Source organism: Crocuta crocuta, unplaced genomic scaffold, assembly GCF_008692635.1.
Source record: "Crocuta crocuta isolate KB4526 unplaced genomic scaffold, BGI_CrCroc_1.0 scaffold675, whole genome shotgun sequence".
Lineage (NCBI taxonomy): Eukaryota > Metazoa > Chordata > Mammalia > Carnivora > Hyaenidae > Crocuta > Crocuta crocuta.
The window spans coordinates 3,396,077-3,414,308 of record NW_027528796.1 but is presented as its reverse complement, the minus strand read 5'-3'; the positions used below and the strand labels follow the sequence as shown (position 1 = coordinate 3,414,308).

The 18,232-nt window shown below is 47.2% G+C and overlaps 2 protein-coding genes across 4 annotated transcripts in view; one reads left to right on the top strand and one right to left on the bottom strand.

Annotated features, from left to right (window-relative positions):
* TMPRSS3 (transmembrane serine protease 3) overlaps nt 1–6,560 on the bottom strand; it is a 22,004-nt gene extending 15,444 nt beyond the window's left edge. The window contains exons 1-3 of one of the 2 annotated variants that reach the window (XM_077755339.1): nt 6,452–6,560; nt 1,172–1,282; nt 238–354 (exon numbers count right to left, since the gene is read on the bottom strand). In XM_077755339.1, coding sequence (XP_077611465.1) covers nt 238–354; nt 1,172–1,282; nt 6,452–6,545 — 322 coding nt within the window. In that variant the 5' untranslated portion in view covers nt 6,546–6,560. The remainder of the gene's footprint in view (nt 1–237; nt 355–1,171; nt 1,283–6,451) is intronic. The other variant, XM_077755340.1, reaches the window with a different exon arrangement.
* Nucleotides 6,561–15,944: 9,384 nt separating this feature from the next.
* Nucleotides 15,945–18,232, top strand: part of UBASH3A (ubiquitin associated and SH3 domain containing A) — a 39,540-nt gene continuing 37,252 nt past the window's right edge. For both annotated transcript variants that reach the window (XM_077755453.1, XM_077755454.1), the window contains exons 1-2: nt 15,945–16,061; nt 17,779–17,832. In XM_077755453.1, coding sequence (XP_077611579.1) covers nt 15,949–16,061; nt 17,779–17,832 — 167 coding nt within the window. In that variant the 5' untranslated portion in view covers nt 15,945–15,948. The remainder of the gene's footprint in view (nt 16,062–17,778; nt 17,833–18,232) is intronic.

The following is an 18,232-nucleotide window of genomic DNA, read 5'->3' as shown; positions in this document are numbered from 1 at the left end:
TCCCCCCGAGGGCATGCCTGGCCCCCCAGCTCCCTTCTTACTGCTCCTTTGTCCCCCCGGCTGCGTCTCAGCCCCAGATCTCAGCCCCCCTGTCCCAGCTCAGCAAGCCCTGGGGAAGAATGCCTGTTAGATCCCAGTTAAGGCTGAGCCCCGACAGTGGCACGGACCCGGACCCACCTCCCAGATGGGGAAGGTCGGGGCTGAGTGGCGCTTCCACGGGGAAGAGCGTGGCCTTACCGCAGCGGTACTCATCTTCCGCGTCCCTGCAGTCAGAGACCCCGTCGCATCGAGCCGTCAGCTCAATGCACTTGAAAGATGAGCGACACCTGTACTTTCCAGAGCAGTCGAAGTGGACTGAGGAAAGGAGAAGACAGGTGTGTCAAGGAAGAGCTTCTTCAGTGCACAACACGGACAACCGGCCACCGGCCACCGGCCACGTGGCCTTGAGCTTGGCCATCAATAATGAAACCCGCATTGAAATTGCAGCCGGTTTCCCTCAGCCCAGTTTCTGTTCCAAATTCCCGAGGGCGGGGCTGCTGCACCACCCTCGTCTCACTATGTGGCCTGGGGCCACAATGTGGGGGCTCAAGGTCAAGAGAGAAGGGGCCTGGCTGCCGGCCTACGGGCTGAGCCCTCTGAGCAAGGAGCTCCAGGGAGGACCCCGCGGCCCCGTCTACCGGACAAGAAGAAAGGGGGCCGCGGACCACACCATCGAGCAGGCGGGCCGGCGATTTGAAAGAGCAAATGAGATAGTGTTCCCTATCAGAGCCCATCCAAGTGGCTCACTGTCTCAAAAGCCACATGAACCTGATTTTAAAAATAGCAGGTACGCCCGGCCCGCCATGAATGGCCCCCTTGTCTTCTCCTCTCGGCCCGCACCCCCTCCTGCCCGCGGGATTCCATTTCATCAGCCGCCTTTCGACACTTCTAACTGGGCAGGCTCCTTGGTGACAAAGCCCCGAGCGTGGCCAGCAGCCCCTGCTGGGCCCCAGGCTGGCTTCGCACTCATGCAGGCAACTAAAACTCAAAGTCAGCAAACCCAAAAGACGTTTGCCTCCAGTAATTAAGGCTGAGTGGCGTGAGCTGGGGGCGGGGGCCTCGGGGGGACTCATCAAAGTTTAAATGCCTGAATAGGCATTTGAGAGCCTGCTAAATAATGAATCGTACTCACTGCCCAGACCAATGGCCAGTGCTAATATCAGCGCAATGATCCCGATGACGATGATTGGAAAGAACTTCAGTGGCAGGAGGGACAGTATCTGTGCGGCAACAGCATCCGCGTCTGAAAAATCGAAAGTTGGGGCCAGAGCAGGAAGCCACAGAGCAGAGGATTTCAGTAAAATAAAACTTAAAATTTAGCTGTCTACTCCCCCTCCCCCGAGAGCAGAGAATGTTCCGGCCCAAAGCAAGTGGCCACCTACCCCGGGACACTTTGTCCAGAGGCTCGGCCCCACGCTCTCCACCCTCAGCCCGGTTGTGTCCATCGTGGGTTAGGGGACGGCGTTAGGGCTGAATTGTGCACCCCTCAGCCCCGGCTGTGTTGACGCTGAACCCCTATTACCTCCGAATATCATCTTATTTGGAGATGGAGTTTTTACAGGAGGTCATCAAATTAAAACAAAGTCGGGGCAACTGGGGGCTCAATCGGTTAAGCGTCCAGCTCTCAGTTTTAGCTCAGGTCACGATCTCACGGTTTTGTGGGTTAGAGCCCCGAATCGGGCTCTGTGCTGACAGTGCGGAGCCGGCTTGGGATTTTCTCTCTCTCTCTCTCTCTCAGTGCCTCCCCAGCTTACACTGTCTCTGTCTCTCTCAAAATAAATAAAAAAGTGTTTACAAATTAAAATAAAATTGTGTGGGTCTAATCTAATCTGACTGGTGTCCTTTGAAAGGGGGACATTTGAACACAGAAGCAGACATGCACAGAAGGAAAGGGTGTGAAGACGCACAGGCAGGGCCCCATGGGAAGATCCAGGCAGAGATTGGGGCGATGAACCTACAAGCCAAGGAGCCCCAAAGATTACCAGCAAACACAGAAGCCGGGAAGAAGCAAGGAAGGTTTCCCCATGGGGTTCAGAGAGAGCACATCCCTGCCCCCCCCANCTTAACCGACTGAGCCACCCAGGTGCCCCTAGACTCTGTCCTTTTAACCCACCTGGTTTGTGTGCCTTGTCTCCACAGCTGTAGGAAACGAGTGCAGAGGGGAATGGAGCCTGAGTCCCCAGAACAGTTTCCCCAGAGAAGACAGTGATGTGTCAAACCCAAACAGGGGACTTAGAAGGCAGGGGGAGCTGGGACCTCTGAGAGGGTCACCAGATGATGACCATCTCTCTGAGGATGCTGGCAGAGCAAGTGGCCTTAGGAGACAGAGAGCACGGAGCAGGCTTAACACACGGGGGAAAGTGTGGGCAGGTCTGCTTGAAGTCCTTTATAAAAGCCTCTGGGCTTCGTGATGTGATGCAGACCCCCTAGGCATGTGGCGTATACCTGGGCTGTTCCACGTCACCCGCATGGGACTTGGTGGCCAAGAGTAACGGACTCAAACAGAACGCACATGCTGTTGTGTGGGGAGTAATAAAGTCCTCTGTGTCAGATCCAGGAGTCTCTTGTTTCCCGCCAGCGTCCAGCAAACTGGGCAGCCTGACTTCTTAGCTTGCAGACCCCAGACGGCCCCAGTTCTTGCCCAAAGAACCAGGCAGATTGGATGGAAAAGAAGATGCTCTCTACAAGCGTTAATGATGCCAAAAGCTCAAGCCTCTGAGTGACCAGGTGGATTTCCATCAGCGCCTGGCGCCTTTACTCCGAAGAGAATGGGCCACTTCATGTGAACGATCTCACCAATCCTGAAAACACACCTATGCCCGAGTGGTCCCCACTTAAACTGGGGGAGGGGCGAGTGCAGAAAGGGGAGACAGCCTTCCTCACAGCACACGGCTACTCGCGACAGTCCCTTGCTCTCTCTCCCTAGTCTGGGAGATGTTGAGCTGAGGGATCTTCCACGGAAAAGCCACAAAGATCTCCCCCTGCCTGTCTTTGGACACCCACGGCATCACTCTCTGGCAATAAAGAGCGTGCTCGTAAAATGGTCGATGTCATTCTAGGCTGCCTCAAAAAAGAACTTAAAGACAAAAATGGGGAGGAAGAGGTGGGAAAGGAGGAGAGGGAGAGGAAAGTAAGAGAAGGAATGGGAAGAAGAAAGAAATGGAGGGGAGTGAAGAGAGATACACACTTCGTGGCTTGAAGGATACAGAGCAAGGGGGTGGGGGCAGAGGGCAAGGTCTTTGTTTTGGCCGCAACGAGCAGGCGGTTTTGCTCTGCAGCCGTGCTCTCAGAGCCTGGACAGACACCCGGCGCAGTGGCCCTTGATCAATACAGCAGACCCTTGAACAATGTGGGCTTGAACTGCATGTGGAGTTGGTTTTTTTTTTTAAATGTTTTATTTATTTCTGAGAGAGAGAGAGAGAGCAGGGGAGGGTCAGAGAGAGAGGGATACACAGACTCTGAAGTAGCTCCAGGCTCTGAGCTGTCAGCACAGAGCCTGATGCGGGGCTCGAACCCATGAACCATGAGATCATGACCTGAGCCAAAGTTGGGCACTTAACCGACTGAGCCCCCGGGGCACCCCATGTACATGGAGTTTTTATAGGACAGTGACTTCAGTGTATTTTCTCTTCCTTATGATTTTCCTAAATCACACTTCCTCTTCTTGAGCTTACTTTGTTGTAAGAACACAGTGTATAATACACGTAACATACAAAATACTTGTTAAGTGAGTGTTTATGTGATCAGCAAGGCTTTTCTGGTCAACGGTAGGCTATCGGTAGTCAAGTCTTGGGGGAGCCAAAAGTTATACGTGGATTTTTGACCTTGCAGGGAGCCAGCCACCTAATCCCGCCCCTGTGCTGTTCAACAGTCAACTGTGTCAGTAGACTGAATGGATGAATGGATGAATGACATCGTGATAATGGAGGCTGTCTCATCTCCGCAGGGGAGATCAATTCCTTTCAGGGCAACCCATCTGTGGTCTCCAGTTAGTAGAGCAGACTTCCCCCCAACCCCTTCTCACCCCCAGAAGCCTGCACCAAATTACTAAGTCCCTTACTGAACGCCCCCTCTCCATTTACACTTTAAAAACCAGGAGGGGGGGGCACCTGGGTGGCTTAGTTNAATAATTTTAAAAAAGTAATAAAATAAAAACCAGGAGGAACCCCAAGAATGACCTCTTACACTTCCAGTTATCCTGTGTCTAAGAGTTAGATTTAGGAAATTAGTCCGCATTGGAGATTCAAAGATTACTGTTCATTTAGAACGCTTGTATCTGTTCACGTTTCCCCCTTTACAGTGCCCTCGCCGCGGTGCCCTGTGGGCGGTACCGGGGCCCGGCTCCCCTCCTTGCTCTGTCTTTGAGAGCATGCCGGGAATAAAAACCAAAATGCAGAGCACCTCTCCAGAGAAGAAATGCAAATCATCAAAAAGCATGAACAAAAACCTTCAATCTCTCTGGAAATCTGAGAAAGTGCAAATTAAATGTAACTGCATATCAACCGGGCAATATTTATTATTACTGTTGTTACTATTATTAATTATTATTATCATTATATCCCCACTGCCGTCCAAAGTGAAAAGAATGGGCCTCCGCTTACAATCAATAGGCATATACATTGTGTAACTTTTGAGAGTTCAAGTTGGAAATATGAACCAAAGGGCTTAAACATGGATGGAATTTTTGACATAGTAAAACCACTTCCAAGATTTTATCTTGAGATGTCATCCTTGATGTACACAAGTTTCTACCAACATGGACACTTAAAGAGGCAGCGTGTGTAATACTGATGCATGGGAAACAGCCTGAATGTGCATCAGAAGGAATTGGTGACAGAACGTAGGGAGTTAGTTACACGATAGGGAAAGGGGATTGGCGAACGTCTACTGTAAAAGGCCAGATACTAAATATTTTAAACTTTATGTACCACATAGTGTCTGTTGCAGCTACTCAACTCTACTATGGCACGAAGGCAGCCATAGACAAAAGGTGAATAAATGCATGTGTCTGTGTTCCAATAAAACTTTATTTATAAAAACAAGTAGCGGGCCAGATTTGGTCCATGGGCCATAGCTTGCCAACACCTAAAGAATATTTAGTTATTTAGTGCCATGGAAAGAACAAAATATTGTTTCGTTTGGAGGGGGGAGCCTTCAAAATTGCATATGTCACTTCCAAGGAAAATGCTGATATGTTGAACAGAAAAAGGCAAGAAATCTAATACTAAAGCACAGATAGGGTTATCTCTGAGTAATGATAAAATTGTAGGCAATTAAAAAAATATTTTTGATTAACTGTGTTTTCTAAATTTCTATAATGAACAAGTACATTGCTCATTTTTTTAAAAGCACTACTAAATTCCTATCCCTAGGAATTAATCATGAAGAAGTAATCAAAAATAAGCATAGGTGACCATGTATAGTGTTATTCATGCTCATACTATGCATTCTATAAAAATATTAGAAACAATTGTATGTCAAATGATGATTTTAAAAAACATGTAAATTAAACATCTACTTGATGGGATGTTGGGATGTTATAAACAAAAGACATTTAGAAAAACCAAGTCACACATGGAAAAACGCCTGACTATAGCCGTACTGTGCACGAATGTGTACTCATCAGCAAGGACAGGAAGAGAACGAAGGCAGACATGATATATCGTGGGGAATCAGGTGATATGGTATTTTTTAAGCTTATATTTTTGCTAACTTTTTGAGCTGTATTTTTAAACCTGTCCTACCTTCCGTCTTCTCCACCACCTCCCAACTACAATTGTCCAGAAGGTTTAAAAAGAATCATTAGGGCAGCCACCACTCCGTGCTTTCTGGAACCTCAGCCAGAGCCCCCGGCGTCCCCCTTTCTGGTCCCAGAGGTCAGCACCCCTGGCAGGACCCAGGACCAGTGAGCCACGGCTCAGTGGCAAGTCCTGCATTTGTGACCTCTTTTCAAAACCAGCTCTCCTTCCTTGTTGCTCAGAGCGGCTCCTGTCTCCTGCAGTTGGGTTCTTATCTGGGCATCGAATACCTTCAACAATGCCCAGCTTATTTTAAGTTTCTCGGAAGAGCTGGTGAGCCCTGGTTCTCAGGACTTTCTATGGGGGGGGCGGGGGAAGGCTCAGAGATTTCCTGGCAGGACTTGACCCCCAACTCCCAGGGGCAACTGGAGCCTCAGTTTCTGAAAACCTCCATCCAGAGAATGCAAACTTCTCTCTCCGGGAGCTGGTAAGGGCTGAACAAGGGGACGCCCTCTCTAATGCCCCCCTCTGGCATTCTGTAACCCCCTCTGGGTTCTGTAAACCCAGGGAAACACAAGCATCCAGCTTGTGGGTGTGAGAAATCCTGGTGGGGTATGTCCCCACAGGGAGGCTCTGGGGACACTTCCCCAGAAATCACACCTGGTTCCACCTACCTGGTGCAACAGGGCTTATTTTCAAATCGTCAAGTCCAAAAAGCGATCTGAAGGAGAAGGGGGCCTCAGCCGCGGGTGGGTCATTTTCCCCCATGGTGACTATTTCAGGACCTCTGAGATTCGGCTCCACGTCCGCCTCCACCTCCTTCGCCAGGAAGAGCAAAAAGCGTTTGCTTCCCTGTTTATAGTTTTAGCATCAAACGCATCTTTGACAAGTTAAATCTTTGAAATCTAACCGTCCACATAATGCACATTCAGTACCTGATTAATCAAAACTATTTGTCCAATGAGAACGCATTTTTTCCCTAAGCCACAGCAGGTAACAGAGAAACTTCCAGTTTGTGAAAAACTATGAACTTAATTCCACTAAAATAATGACTTTCTCATCATGTATTTGACCAATCTTTAAATCAACTGACTAGCCATCTTTAGAGATATGTCATTTTACGAGTTAGAAATTACTGCACCAGTATTTTTCAGGAGACAAATCACCTTCAAAGCACTTTCCTTCTCTTGTCTTTGTTCTTTGTCCCACGTAAACCCAACCCTTTGCCAGCACCTGTGCGACACCTCTCATAAACACAACCAAGTTTTTTATACTCACATAATGTCCGCACCCCAAAAATGCAGATGGCACTGGGGAAGGGACACTCACCCACCGTACTTGTAGTTTCCTGTAAACACAGCCCTTTCCCGGCTCACGCGAACATGACCTAGTTAAGGATGAAAGTATCCATGCCCTCTGGATGCCCAGTTCCCCACCCAGCAAAGGGAGGAGTGGCCGGGGACCGCTGGCTTGCACACAGAGCCACACTGGGGCTCTGTTTCCTCCAAGAGAATTGCACCTATCACAAAGCCAGAGAGGTCAGAAGCCTCTGGAAGTCATTCCCGCAACTCTAAGAGGGGCGGAGTGAGCAATAAAATGGCGGAATGTTCCCAACTAACTCTCAGCTCACCCTCCCAAGTATCAGTCAGGCATGACTTCTCTGGGAACCTGTTTCCTCAAAAGAGGTTCCAACGGGCACATAAGTGCAGACAAATCACCCATTTTTATTTTCCTTCTGTTCACTGGAGGCAATGTCTGAGTTCAAAAAGAAACTATGAAGCCATTTAACACGAACTTTGCCTTCCTGCTGTTTCACATGCATTGGGAAAATCTTAGCAGGAGTTATGCACCAAAAACATTGGTTTCATTTCCATCTCAAGAGTGGCTTTGAAGGGTACCGTAGAAAACTAAAAAATTCACATCCAGCGTTTGTGCCTTTGATTCTTGCCGTTTCTTGCTGTGTACCATCGGCACGTGGCAAAGTACACAGCTTAACTTCATGACCACAATCAGAAGAAATGGCAAAATGCTTTCTGAAACCTTGAACCTGGGCACAGAAGTCCCTTCCCAAACTGGTCATCATCGGTCGGTTTCAGAACCCTGAGAAACGTTGAGAGAAGATACTTCTTTCCCTACCCCCCACCCACCCAGGTTACTCACCATTTCTGGAGCCGCCATCATTAAGAGCAGAAATATTTGCCTTTTTCATCATAAAAGCAAGCGTGATGGTGAGCAGGCTGCCAACAGGTTAGTCCAATCGGGAAATACTTCCTTCCACCAAGTCACCCAGCCTGGTCGACTCAATCATCACAGCGAATGGCATTATCGCGGGCATCTGTGTAACCCAATCTGGCTGTGGCTATCAAATGGCCGTTGGTGGTATGACTGCAGAGATCGGGGAGGGGGAAAATGTGACTTGCCTTTAATTGGTAAGTAAGGTAAGCAAACCTTTTCAGAAACTTCACAGAAGAGAGCCTTCGGAACACAGACACTCCTTTTATAAAATAACAGATAGGTCCTGCCCAGTGCTGAGCAAAACCCCTTGGTGGGGGTTTCTATTCCTCCATGTGACTGGGTCTGAGTTTAGACTCACAGCTGCTCTGCAGACAAAAGAGAGGGAGACCGAGCGTGTTCTCACACAGCACTCTATAGAGACACTTCACACTCTCTTCTGGGGGCAGGGGGGGGGCTCTGAATCCCAAGGGGTTTCTGCACGCAATACAGCTTTAAGATGCTTTATCAAGAGAGAACATAGCCCTGCCGCTGTGGGCTGGGGACCGAGCCCCTTTGGAAGTCTAGTGGAGTAGAGCTGGGTGTGAATCGAGCATTCACTTTTTCACCTAATATTTACGGGCCATCTGCCATGAGCCAGGCATCTAGACTCAGAGCAGATGGCAGAGGGGACAAAGCACTCACCTGTGGTCCCAGGTGATGACAAATGCTAGAATGAGATGAGGCTGGGAGAGGCTGAGGCAGCGTGGTGGAGGAAGACTCCCAGGAAGAAGTGGTGTTCTAGCCAAGACCTCAGTGATGGGATAAAGTTGGTCTTATGAGCTGAGATTATTCCAAGCACCATCAGCTCCAAGGCCTGGAGGGATGAACTGGGGATGTGTGAAGAACCCCAAGAAAACCTGTGTGCTCGGAGATCGGCAGACCGCTGGGGGCCTGGGCCATTGGGAGGAGCCGGGCTTGGTTTCTGTGAGATGGAAACGCACCAAAGAGCTGAGCAGGGCAAAGTCGGGTCTACACATGTGCAAGAAGTACACAGTCAGAGGTGGATTCACAGAAAGCCGGGACGAAGCTACTGAAAACCTGGGTCACCATGGCCATGACTTGGACCAGGATGCTGGTGGTACAAAGGCTGGATTTGGGATGGATTTTAAAGGTATCGTTGGCAGGATTTGCCACTGGCAAAGAAATACATTCAGCTAATCGTGGTTAAATTCAGTCTTGTTTTTCTGCCCACACCTCTCAGTGTTTTGGGATTTAAGACTGGGAATCCTTCAAGCTCATCCTTCCCTCCGTTTACATCTTTTCTAACTACTGCCTCTAGTCCTTGAACAAACCTTTGCCCTCAAAGACAGGGACAGGACACTTAGAACTTCATTCTTTCCTCGTTTTTGCCTGAGTTGCTGTAGATAGTGTTCTTGTGTAACAAAACTCTAGAGGACAGAGTCTAGAATGTACTCTCACGGCGCCCGGCACAATGATGAGCATGTGACGGGGCTCCAGGCACACGGATGAGCTGATCATAAACTAGGTGGTGGAACTAGGTCAGTAGTAGACACGAAGAAAAGCCAAAAGCAATCATGAGCTCACATATGTCACATGAATATATTAACATGTGGACATCTTGGCATGTGTGTTAAGTGGAGTCAGTTTGCCGAGGTTCCGCAGGGAGATGACCCATGATGGTGGCTGAACTTCCCCCACCTCTCAGAAAGTTTACCTGCAAATCAATCCCATCAAACTCAAAATAAAATCAGAGGACATAGAAATTATCACCCCTAGGGCTGGCATCGGATATTCACCAAGCCGTGTTTTGCTGGTCTTGGTTGGGAGGTCTGAGAAGGAGCCCCCTACCCTGAGGCTATGAAGCTTTTGTAACCATTTGCACACAGCTTGAGGTCCGAGCATGGTCTCAGCCTCCACCTTGGGAGAGAAGGATGGCTTTGAGGGCAAGACACAGGAAAACTGTCCATCAAGGACCAAGTCCTTTGCTGTTGGTCTTGGAAGATAACTTTTCAAGGTAAGAAAAAGAGATTAGGCTTGAGAGGGCCTCTCCTGACTTACCCAAATAAGATTTTTTAAGAGAAATTTATATTTTAATATGATATAAGCACAATTGCTCAAAAAGTGGTTTACTATTAAGGAAAGAAAAATAGGGGCGTCTGGGTGGTTCAATCGGTTAAGCATCTGACTTCGGCTCAGGTCGTGATCTCGTGGTTCATGGGTTCAAGCCCTGCATCGGGCTCTGTGCTGACAGCTCAGAGCCTGGAGCCCGTTTCAGATTCTGTATCTCCTTCTCTCTCTGACCCTCCCCTGCTCACGCTGTCTCTCTCAGAAATAAAATTTAAAAAAATATTTTTAATTTAAAAAAAGAAAAGAAAACTGTATTTGAGTAGAGGCTATATTTCAGACCCCAAATCTGCTTTTTCTTTCTTCTGGATAACAAGCTTTGTCTACTTTGAGGCTTTTAAATTTAAGATATTTAACTCATTTTAATTATGAAATTATTTTATCTTTGGATTCCTCAAAGCAAAAAGATATTTAACAATATAATTAAAACTTTCATGTGAAATACTGAAACTTTTTCCTCTGAAATGGAGACCAATACAGGGAGGTGCACTATATTGATATATTCCGTATCTATTCAACATTTGGAGTTCACTCCAGTTCAATAAAAGAAGAAAAAGAAGAGGAATAGAAAGAAGAAGGAGAAGGAGGAAGAGGAATGGAAGAAAGAAATGGCGGAGGAGGAAAAAAGAAGAAAAGAAAAAAGAGAAATAAAAAAGAACATTTAAAAGAAAAGAATATGTAAGAAAGTAAGAAGAAAGAAAAATATTGCTGTTCACAATTATTTTTGTACATACAATGTTTTTTTTTAAATATTTNAAACAGGCTCCAGGCTCTGAGCTGGCAGTCAGCGCAGAGCCCGACGAGGGGCCCGAACCCACGAACCGCGAGATCATGACCTAAGCGAAAGTCGGACGCTCAACCGACTACGCCACCCAGGCACCCCTGTACATACAATGTTTTTAAAATTCTAGAGATTATTAGAATTAATAAGGAAATCAAGCAAGACATAAAATCACATATAAGTTCAAAGCAAAATAATGTAAAAAGGAATAATGTTTTGATTTCCCAGCAAGAAAGAGTATGAACACGAAATTTTAAAAAGATAATTTAGGGGCGCCTGGGTGGCTCAGTTGATTGAGTGTCTGACTTTGGCTCAGGTCATGATCTCATGATTCATGGGTTCGAGCCCGTGTCAGACTCTGTGCTGACAGCTCAGAGCCTGGAGCCTGCTTCAGATTCTGTGTCTCCCTCTCTCTCTGACCCTCCCTGTTCATGCTCTGTCTCTCTCAAAAATACATTAAAAAAAATTAAAAATAAATAAAAAGATAATTTATAGTGGCATCAAAAATAATCAAATACCTACGAATAATCTAACAAATACTGCAAGACCTCTACACAGAAAACCATGCAACAAAATTGAAATTTTTAAAACTCTGGCCAACTATGCCAGGAAATTAGACAACTTAGATAAAATGGTCAAATTCCTTGAAAAACAGCTTAATGAAACCAATACAAGAAGAATACTCCTGTATCTGTTAAATAAATTAAATCCATAATTTAAAATTTTCCAAGGAAATTCTACACCCAGATGACTTTGCTGATAAATCTTTTCAAACATTTAAGAAAGAAATTACACCAATCTTTAAAAAAAAATTCAGAGAATGGAAAAGAGGAAATAGTTCCCAACTCATTTATTTTATTTTATTTTATTTTTTACAAATAGTTTATTGTCAAATTGGTTTCCATATAACACCCAGTGCTCATCCCCAACTCATTTATTTTTTTAACCTTTATTTATTTCTGAGAGACAGAGCATGAGCGGGGGAGGGGCAGTGAGAGAGGAAGACACAGAATCTGAAGCAGCTCCAGGCCCTGAGCTGTCAGCACAGAGCCCACTGTGGGGCTCGAACCCACTCATGGTCCAAGAGATCATGACCTGAGCCAAAGCCGGACACTCAACCGACTGAGCCCCTCCACAGGCTCAGCCCCATTTCCCAACTCATTTATGAGGCCAGAATAACACTGACACTTCGGGTGACCTTGTGCCCTTGTCTGCCTGGGATTGAGGGGGTTCCTTGAGTGGCAACATTCAGTGTTATGGCCAGGAAGTCCCAAGAACATGAGAATGAGCTGATCATTCTACTGACACCAACACTGGAGAAGGAAATTGTAAGAAAGGAAAACAACGGGCCAAGCTAATTCACAGACACTGATGCAAAAAAATTCTAAACAAGGCATTAACTAATGGAATCCAGCAATATATACAAAACATAGCATAATACGATCAAGGTTGCATCTTAGAAACCCAAGGTGATTTAACACTCAAAAGTGAACTGTCGCAAGCTACCTCATTCACTGAACAAAGAAGGAAAACAGCATGATCATCTTAATAGATGCAGAAAAAGCCTTTGCTAAAATTCAGTATCTGTTAATGAATTTTTAAAAATACCTCAGTGAACTAGGAGTGGAAAAAATTCATTTAATCTGATGAAGGGTACCTGTCCCAAGAGCCCCTTTTATTCACCATGGCACTGGAAGTCTTTGCCAGAACGATATAGCAAGCAGGAGAAATAAAGTTTATGAATATTGACATTTTTGAATATGTCATAATTTTGAAGTATACCATACTTTGAATATACCATAATTCATGATTGAGTAAACCATAATTTAGGTATGCATTCACCAGTTGATAGACATTTGGGTTCTTTCTAGTTTGGGTCCAACGTGAATCCAGCCGTCAAGGACATTCACACACAAGTCTTTGTATGGTCACGCATTTTCATTTCTCCTTGGTAGGCAGCTCAGAGTAAGTCTGTCATATAGCAAATGGATGTTGAACTGTAGAAGAAACTGTCAGAATATTTTCCAAAATGGTCAAACAATAAATAAAAGTTCCAATTATCCCCCAGCACTGTCAAAATTTAGTATTGTCAATCTTGTCCATTTTTGCTCTTCTGGTAAATGTATTGTGGTATCACACTGAGGCTTTAATTTATAGTTCCCTGATGAATAATGAAGTTAAATATCTTTTCATGTCCCTCATTAGCCATTCATGTAGCTCCTTTTGTTAAGTGTCCCATTTAGAACTTTTTGCCTATTTTAAGTTGGATTTTTTGTTTTCTTATTACTGATTAAAAGAATGTACATATACACAATTATGTTATGTTCTATAAATTCTGGATACAAGCCCTTTGTCTGATATATATGGTGGTATTTACCCCCAGACTTACATTTCAATTTTCCTTATAGCATCTTTCAAAAAGCAGAAGTTTTCCATTTTTTTTAAAGTTCATTTTTTTATTTTGAGAGACAGAGAGAGCACAAGTGAGGGAGGGGTAGAGAGAGAGGGAGAGTGAATTCCAAGCTGTCTCTACTCTGTCAGCACAGAGCCCGATGCAGGGCTCAAACCCACAAAATCATGAGATCATTACCTGGACCAAACCAAGAGTCAGTCGCTCAAACAACTGAGCCACCCAGGTGCCCCAGAAGTTTTCAATTTTGACGAAACGCAACTTACCAATTTTCTTCTTTTACAACTCTTTAATGAAGCTTTGCAAACCCCAGCATAGCAAAGAGTTTTCTCCCAGGTGCTCTTTTAGAATTTTTGTAGTTTTAGCTTTTACATTTAGTCCCATCATACATTTTGAGCTAAGCTGTGTGCATGATGTGAAGTAAGCCTCATATTTTCCCATATCAATATGCAGTTTTCCAGCCTCATTTGTTGAGAATACTATCTTTTCCTTTACTGAATTACATTGGCCTTTTGTTGAAAAGTAAATGACCACATATATTTCTGCAGTCTCCAATGGCACACTGTGGCAATCTAATTTTTAAATTTATATAAAAAAATCAATGGTCCTAGAGGAATGAAGACCATCTTGAAGAAGACAAAATCAGAGGAATTAACACCATGGTAATGAAAGCCACTGTAGTATGAGCACAAAAATGAACAAATCAAACAAAAGAAAGGAAGAGAGTAAAAACAGGCTAATATATATTCAGTCACCTGATTTAGAAAAAACACCCACTGTGATGCATTGGACAATGGATGGTCCTGCAGTGAAAACAGGTGTGGGGAAATAAATGAACACTTACCCCTACCTCACACCATACATGGAATGTATTCAAATGGATCAAACAGCTAAATGTAAACAGTGAAAATAGTAAACTTCAAGAAGAAAACACAGGGGAATATCTTCATCAATGCTGGGTTAACAATGATGTCTTGAACAGGAAGCAGAATGTTCTAACTTGAAAAACTGATAAATTACTTTTCATTCAAATGAGGAGATTTCATTTCACCCAAAGACATTAAGAGATTAAAAAGGCAAACCACAGCCTAGAAAAAGTCATTGCCGTTAAGCACACCCAATGAAAGACTTATTATCTCCAGAGACTTATTATCTCCCACAAATTGATAAGAAAAACTGACAATCCAATTTTTAAAAGGCAGAAGATTTAAGTGGGCCCTTCCCCAAAGAGGTTATTCAAATGGCCAAGAGCCTGTCTCATGATGCTCAATGTCATTGCCATTTGGGAAAATGCAAATTAGAACCACAACGAGACACCACTCCGCAGCCCCGGATTGGCTAAGGCTAAAAAGATGGACAGTAGAAGAATGTCGGTGAACCGTACCCTAACCCACTGCTAAGAGAGCAAATGGGAACCACCTTTTTGTAAAACTTCTTGGTAGTTACTAATGAAGTACATATGTATCCTATGACCTAAAAACCCCAATCCTAGATGTGTACCTGACGTCAATAACATAAATCAGGCACAAAAAGGCATATACACAAGAATGTCCACTGTAGCAAGACACCTGAAAACCACCCAAACAATGTACCAACAGAGACATGGAGAGGTAAATTATGTTTCACTTTTTGGATAGAAAAATACACAGCAATGCAGCAAACGAAGCACGCTACCAGCAATCACGTGGGTACATTTCAAACACATAGTTTGGGGCAAAAGAAATTACACACAAAAGGCTATATGCTCTATGGTTCTATTTATGCAAAATTCAAAAATAGCCAAAATCAATGTACACGTGAGCATGGAACTTACCTTCTTGGGGGGAGGGAAACAATAACTAGGAGTTGAGGGGAGGGGTGCTGGGGGCAGCGGTGCTCTGGTTGTGGTCCATAGCACATGTTCTCAACCTTGGCACTCTTGATATTTTGGGCCGGGTCCCTCTTTGCTCTGGGGTGCGCCCGCTACATTCCTGTCCTCGACGTGAAAGATGCCGTAGCAAACATCCCCTCCTCCAACGGGGACCCTCAGAAGCATCTGCAGATGTTGCCAACGGTCCCTGGGGATGGGGCCCAAATCCCCCAGGTTGAGGACCCTTGTTTTATTGTTTGGTCCTGAGGGAATTAGGTGTGTGAGCTCCCTGGATGGAGTTTCACTGACTCGCACGTAGGATTTGTCAACTTTTCGGCACGCCCATTAAACTTCAAAAGATTCTAAAATCAAAAACAGAGTCGATGAATAATTACAAGAACCAAACATGTCAGAGCTCACAGGGACAGTAGATGGAGTGTAGTTTAACGTCTCGTTTGCAGGCAAGGAGGCTTGGGGTCGCCCTGGGTCTGTGGCCGGTGGCACCAGTGGAGAACGGAGTCAGTGGCTAATCTCGAGCAGGGGCTGGGCTGGACCTCCGGACCGCAAACCCCGTGTGGAAACAGAGCCGGTGGACGCTGCGCCCAGCACCCTGCAGAGAGAGTTCTGAAAACCGACATCTCATGCAAACAGGATATTAGCTTTTGTCAGAGAGATCAAAAAGGGCTTGAGGTTTTTCTTCACACCCTCAGCCTTGCCTGTGTGTGCCTCTCTCTGGCTTTATCTATTCATTTCTGTCCACAGGCAGGAAGAGATGGCAGCCGGGGAGACGCAGCTCTATGCAAAGGTCTCCAACAAGCTCAAGGTCCGCGGCACGCCCTCGCTCCTGGAGCCCCTGCTGGGAATGGGCTTCCCGGTACACACCGCGTGAGTACTGTCCCGCCGGCCGCTGGGCATGGGCTCCCGGCCCAGAGACGCTTCTGCCTCTGCCACAGAACTGCAGGCAGCTCAGAGCAGTGACTTCCTGCCGAAGGGGTACACTTGCCAAGGGAGACACGCTCTCACAATACAGCCCTTCTCTGCTTTTTTAAATGACATGATCTTTGCTCTTTTAGACTCAAACTGTGCTGGCTGGCTGGTGGAGGGACCCTAAAATTTGTGAAAGTCAGAAGCCATGCGTTCCTGCCCCCCCCCCAAATTTGGGGGGTTTGGAGGAGTTTGGGCAGGCTCTTTGTGGTTCAGGGACCGAGATGACACAGTGAGGCACTTCAGACGCCAGGCTGAAGGGATGGCAGAGAGCACCGCCCAGATGAATGTATTCCTAAGCGGTGTGGGGGAACCACTCACCGGAGGGGTGATCTCTTCAGTGTCTGAGAGTGAAAGGAGATGGTTAAGAAACCGGAACAGTGCTGATCGATCCTGCTTACCCGAGGAAAAGGTGCCCCGTGCAGAAAACGTTAATCTTAGGATCCAGCCTGTCAGAGAGAAAGACAAAGTCCCCAGAGGCAATGAGCCAAGGCTGGAACACTGGGTGCTGATTTTTCAGACTTATTCCCTCGGACTGGGGACCGAGGCTTCCTTAAACATAACAAAGCCCTGAGCAAACGAGCTATTCTCACTCTGAAGCTTCACCCTTTTCTTTTCCAACCCAGATCAGAACTCAGTCGCCTTTATGTTGATAATAAACCGAGGGCCTTCGAAATGGGCAGTGGGACCATGTGCTAGACCCCGCGTCGGGCACCCTCCCTCGGGTGCAGCCAGGGATACTGAGGCCAGAGAACCCGGGCAGAGGTGGGGCGGGGCCCTATTCCTGGCATGTCTAAAGCCCACCCTTTACGGCCGATGGAAGCTGGACATGGACTCAGGCTCAGAGTGTCCTGTGATTTAAACTAATGTCATCCCCATCCGGAGTCGCCAAATAGTGGCTCTGGGCAGCGCCATGCTGGTCTGCTCACCACCCCCCACTATTTCCAGCGGGACTCGTGAGTGAGTTACCTCAACCACACTCCGTCTGGCTCCGGTTGGTCCCTATGTGTGTAGGTCCTGGGTTATAAGGATTAGTGGGACACGGCTGGGCCTCAGGGACCCTCCAGGCCGGTGGGGGAGGCAAACAGACACGAGCTCATAGACGAAGCAGGATGGCCATACGTGGGGGGACGGGGAAGCATGGCACACAGGATGGGCTGCACATCCCCCCACCGTCCTGGAGGAGGGACCCCTGAGCCAAGCTCGGAAGAATGCGAGCCATTTCTCCAAAGGTCTGCTCTCTTCGGCAGGGAGGCCCATCCGGCCCTTCACGGCCAACTTGAGGATCCAAGAGTGGGTTTACCCACAGGGTGGGCCGGGGAGGCAAGATGGCGGGTGTGGGTGGGCCCCATGCCCAGGGCTGGAGGCAGGAGCCCCTCAAGGAAAATGGGCAGGGGCGGGGGAAGCGTGTGAGCAGGTCTGCATTTGCAGAAACCACAGCGAGGCCGCACGGAGGGCCGAGGCCTGGGTAGTGCCTCCTGCTTCAAAGTCTAAGCAGTTGGACCCTCGTGCCCGCCCAGGTCCCAGGCCCCACAGGGCGATAGGCCTGCCTCCCCCATGCCTCCTGGAAGCAGGGAAGGCAGGGTCTGAATGCCCCTCCCCGTCTGCTCTCTCGTAGGCTGAAGGCACTGGCAGCCACTGGGAGAAAGACAGCGGAAGAGGCATCCGACTGGTGAGTGCAGCTCCCTCTGCAGGCAGGGAGGGCGTGTGGCTGCCCTGCCCGGGGCCTCCAGAGCTCGATGGCGCGGGCTCCGGGAGGGACCCATACACCCTGGGCAGGCAGGGAGTGGCCCCCACGGCCCACCCAGCACCCAGGAAAGGGAATGAAGAGCCCGCATTCAAAATGGCAAACAGGAGTGCCTGGGTGGCTCAGTAGACGAAGCGTCGGACTTTGACTCAGGTCATGATCTCGTGGTTTGTGAGTTCCAGCCCCACGTGGGGCTCTGCTCTCAGTGCAGAGCCTGCTTTGGATCCTCTGTCCCCCTCTCTCTCTGCCCCTTCCCCACTTGCTCGCTCACGTGTGTGCTGTGTCCCTGTCTCTCTCAAAAATAAATACACGTTTTTAAAAAGGA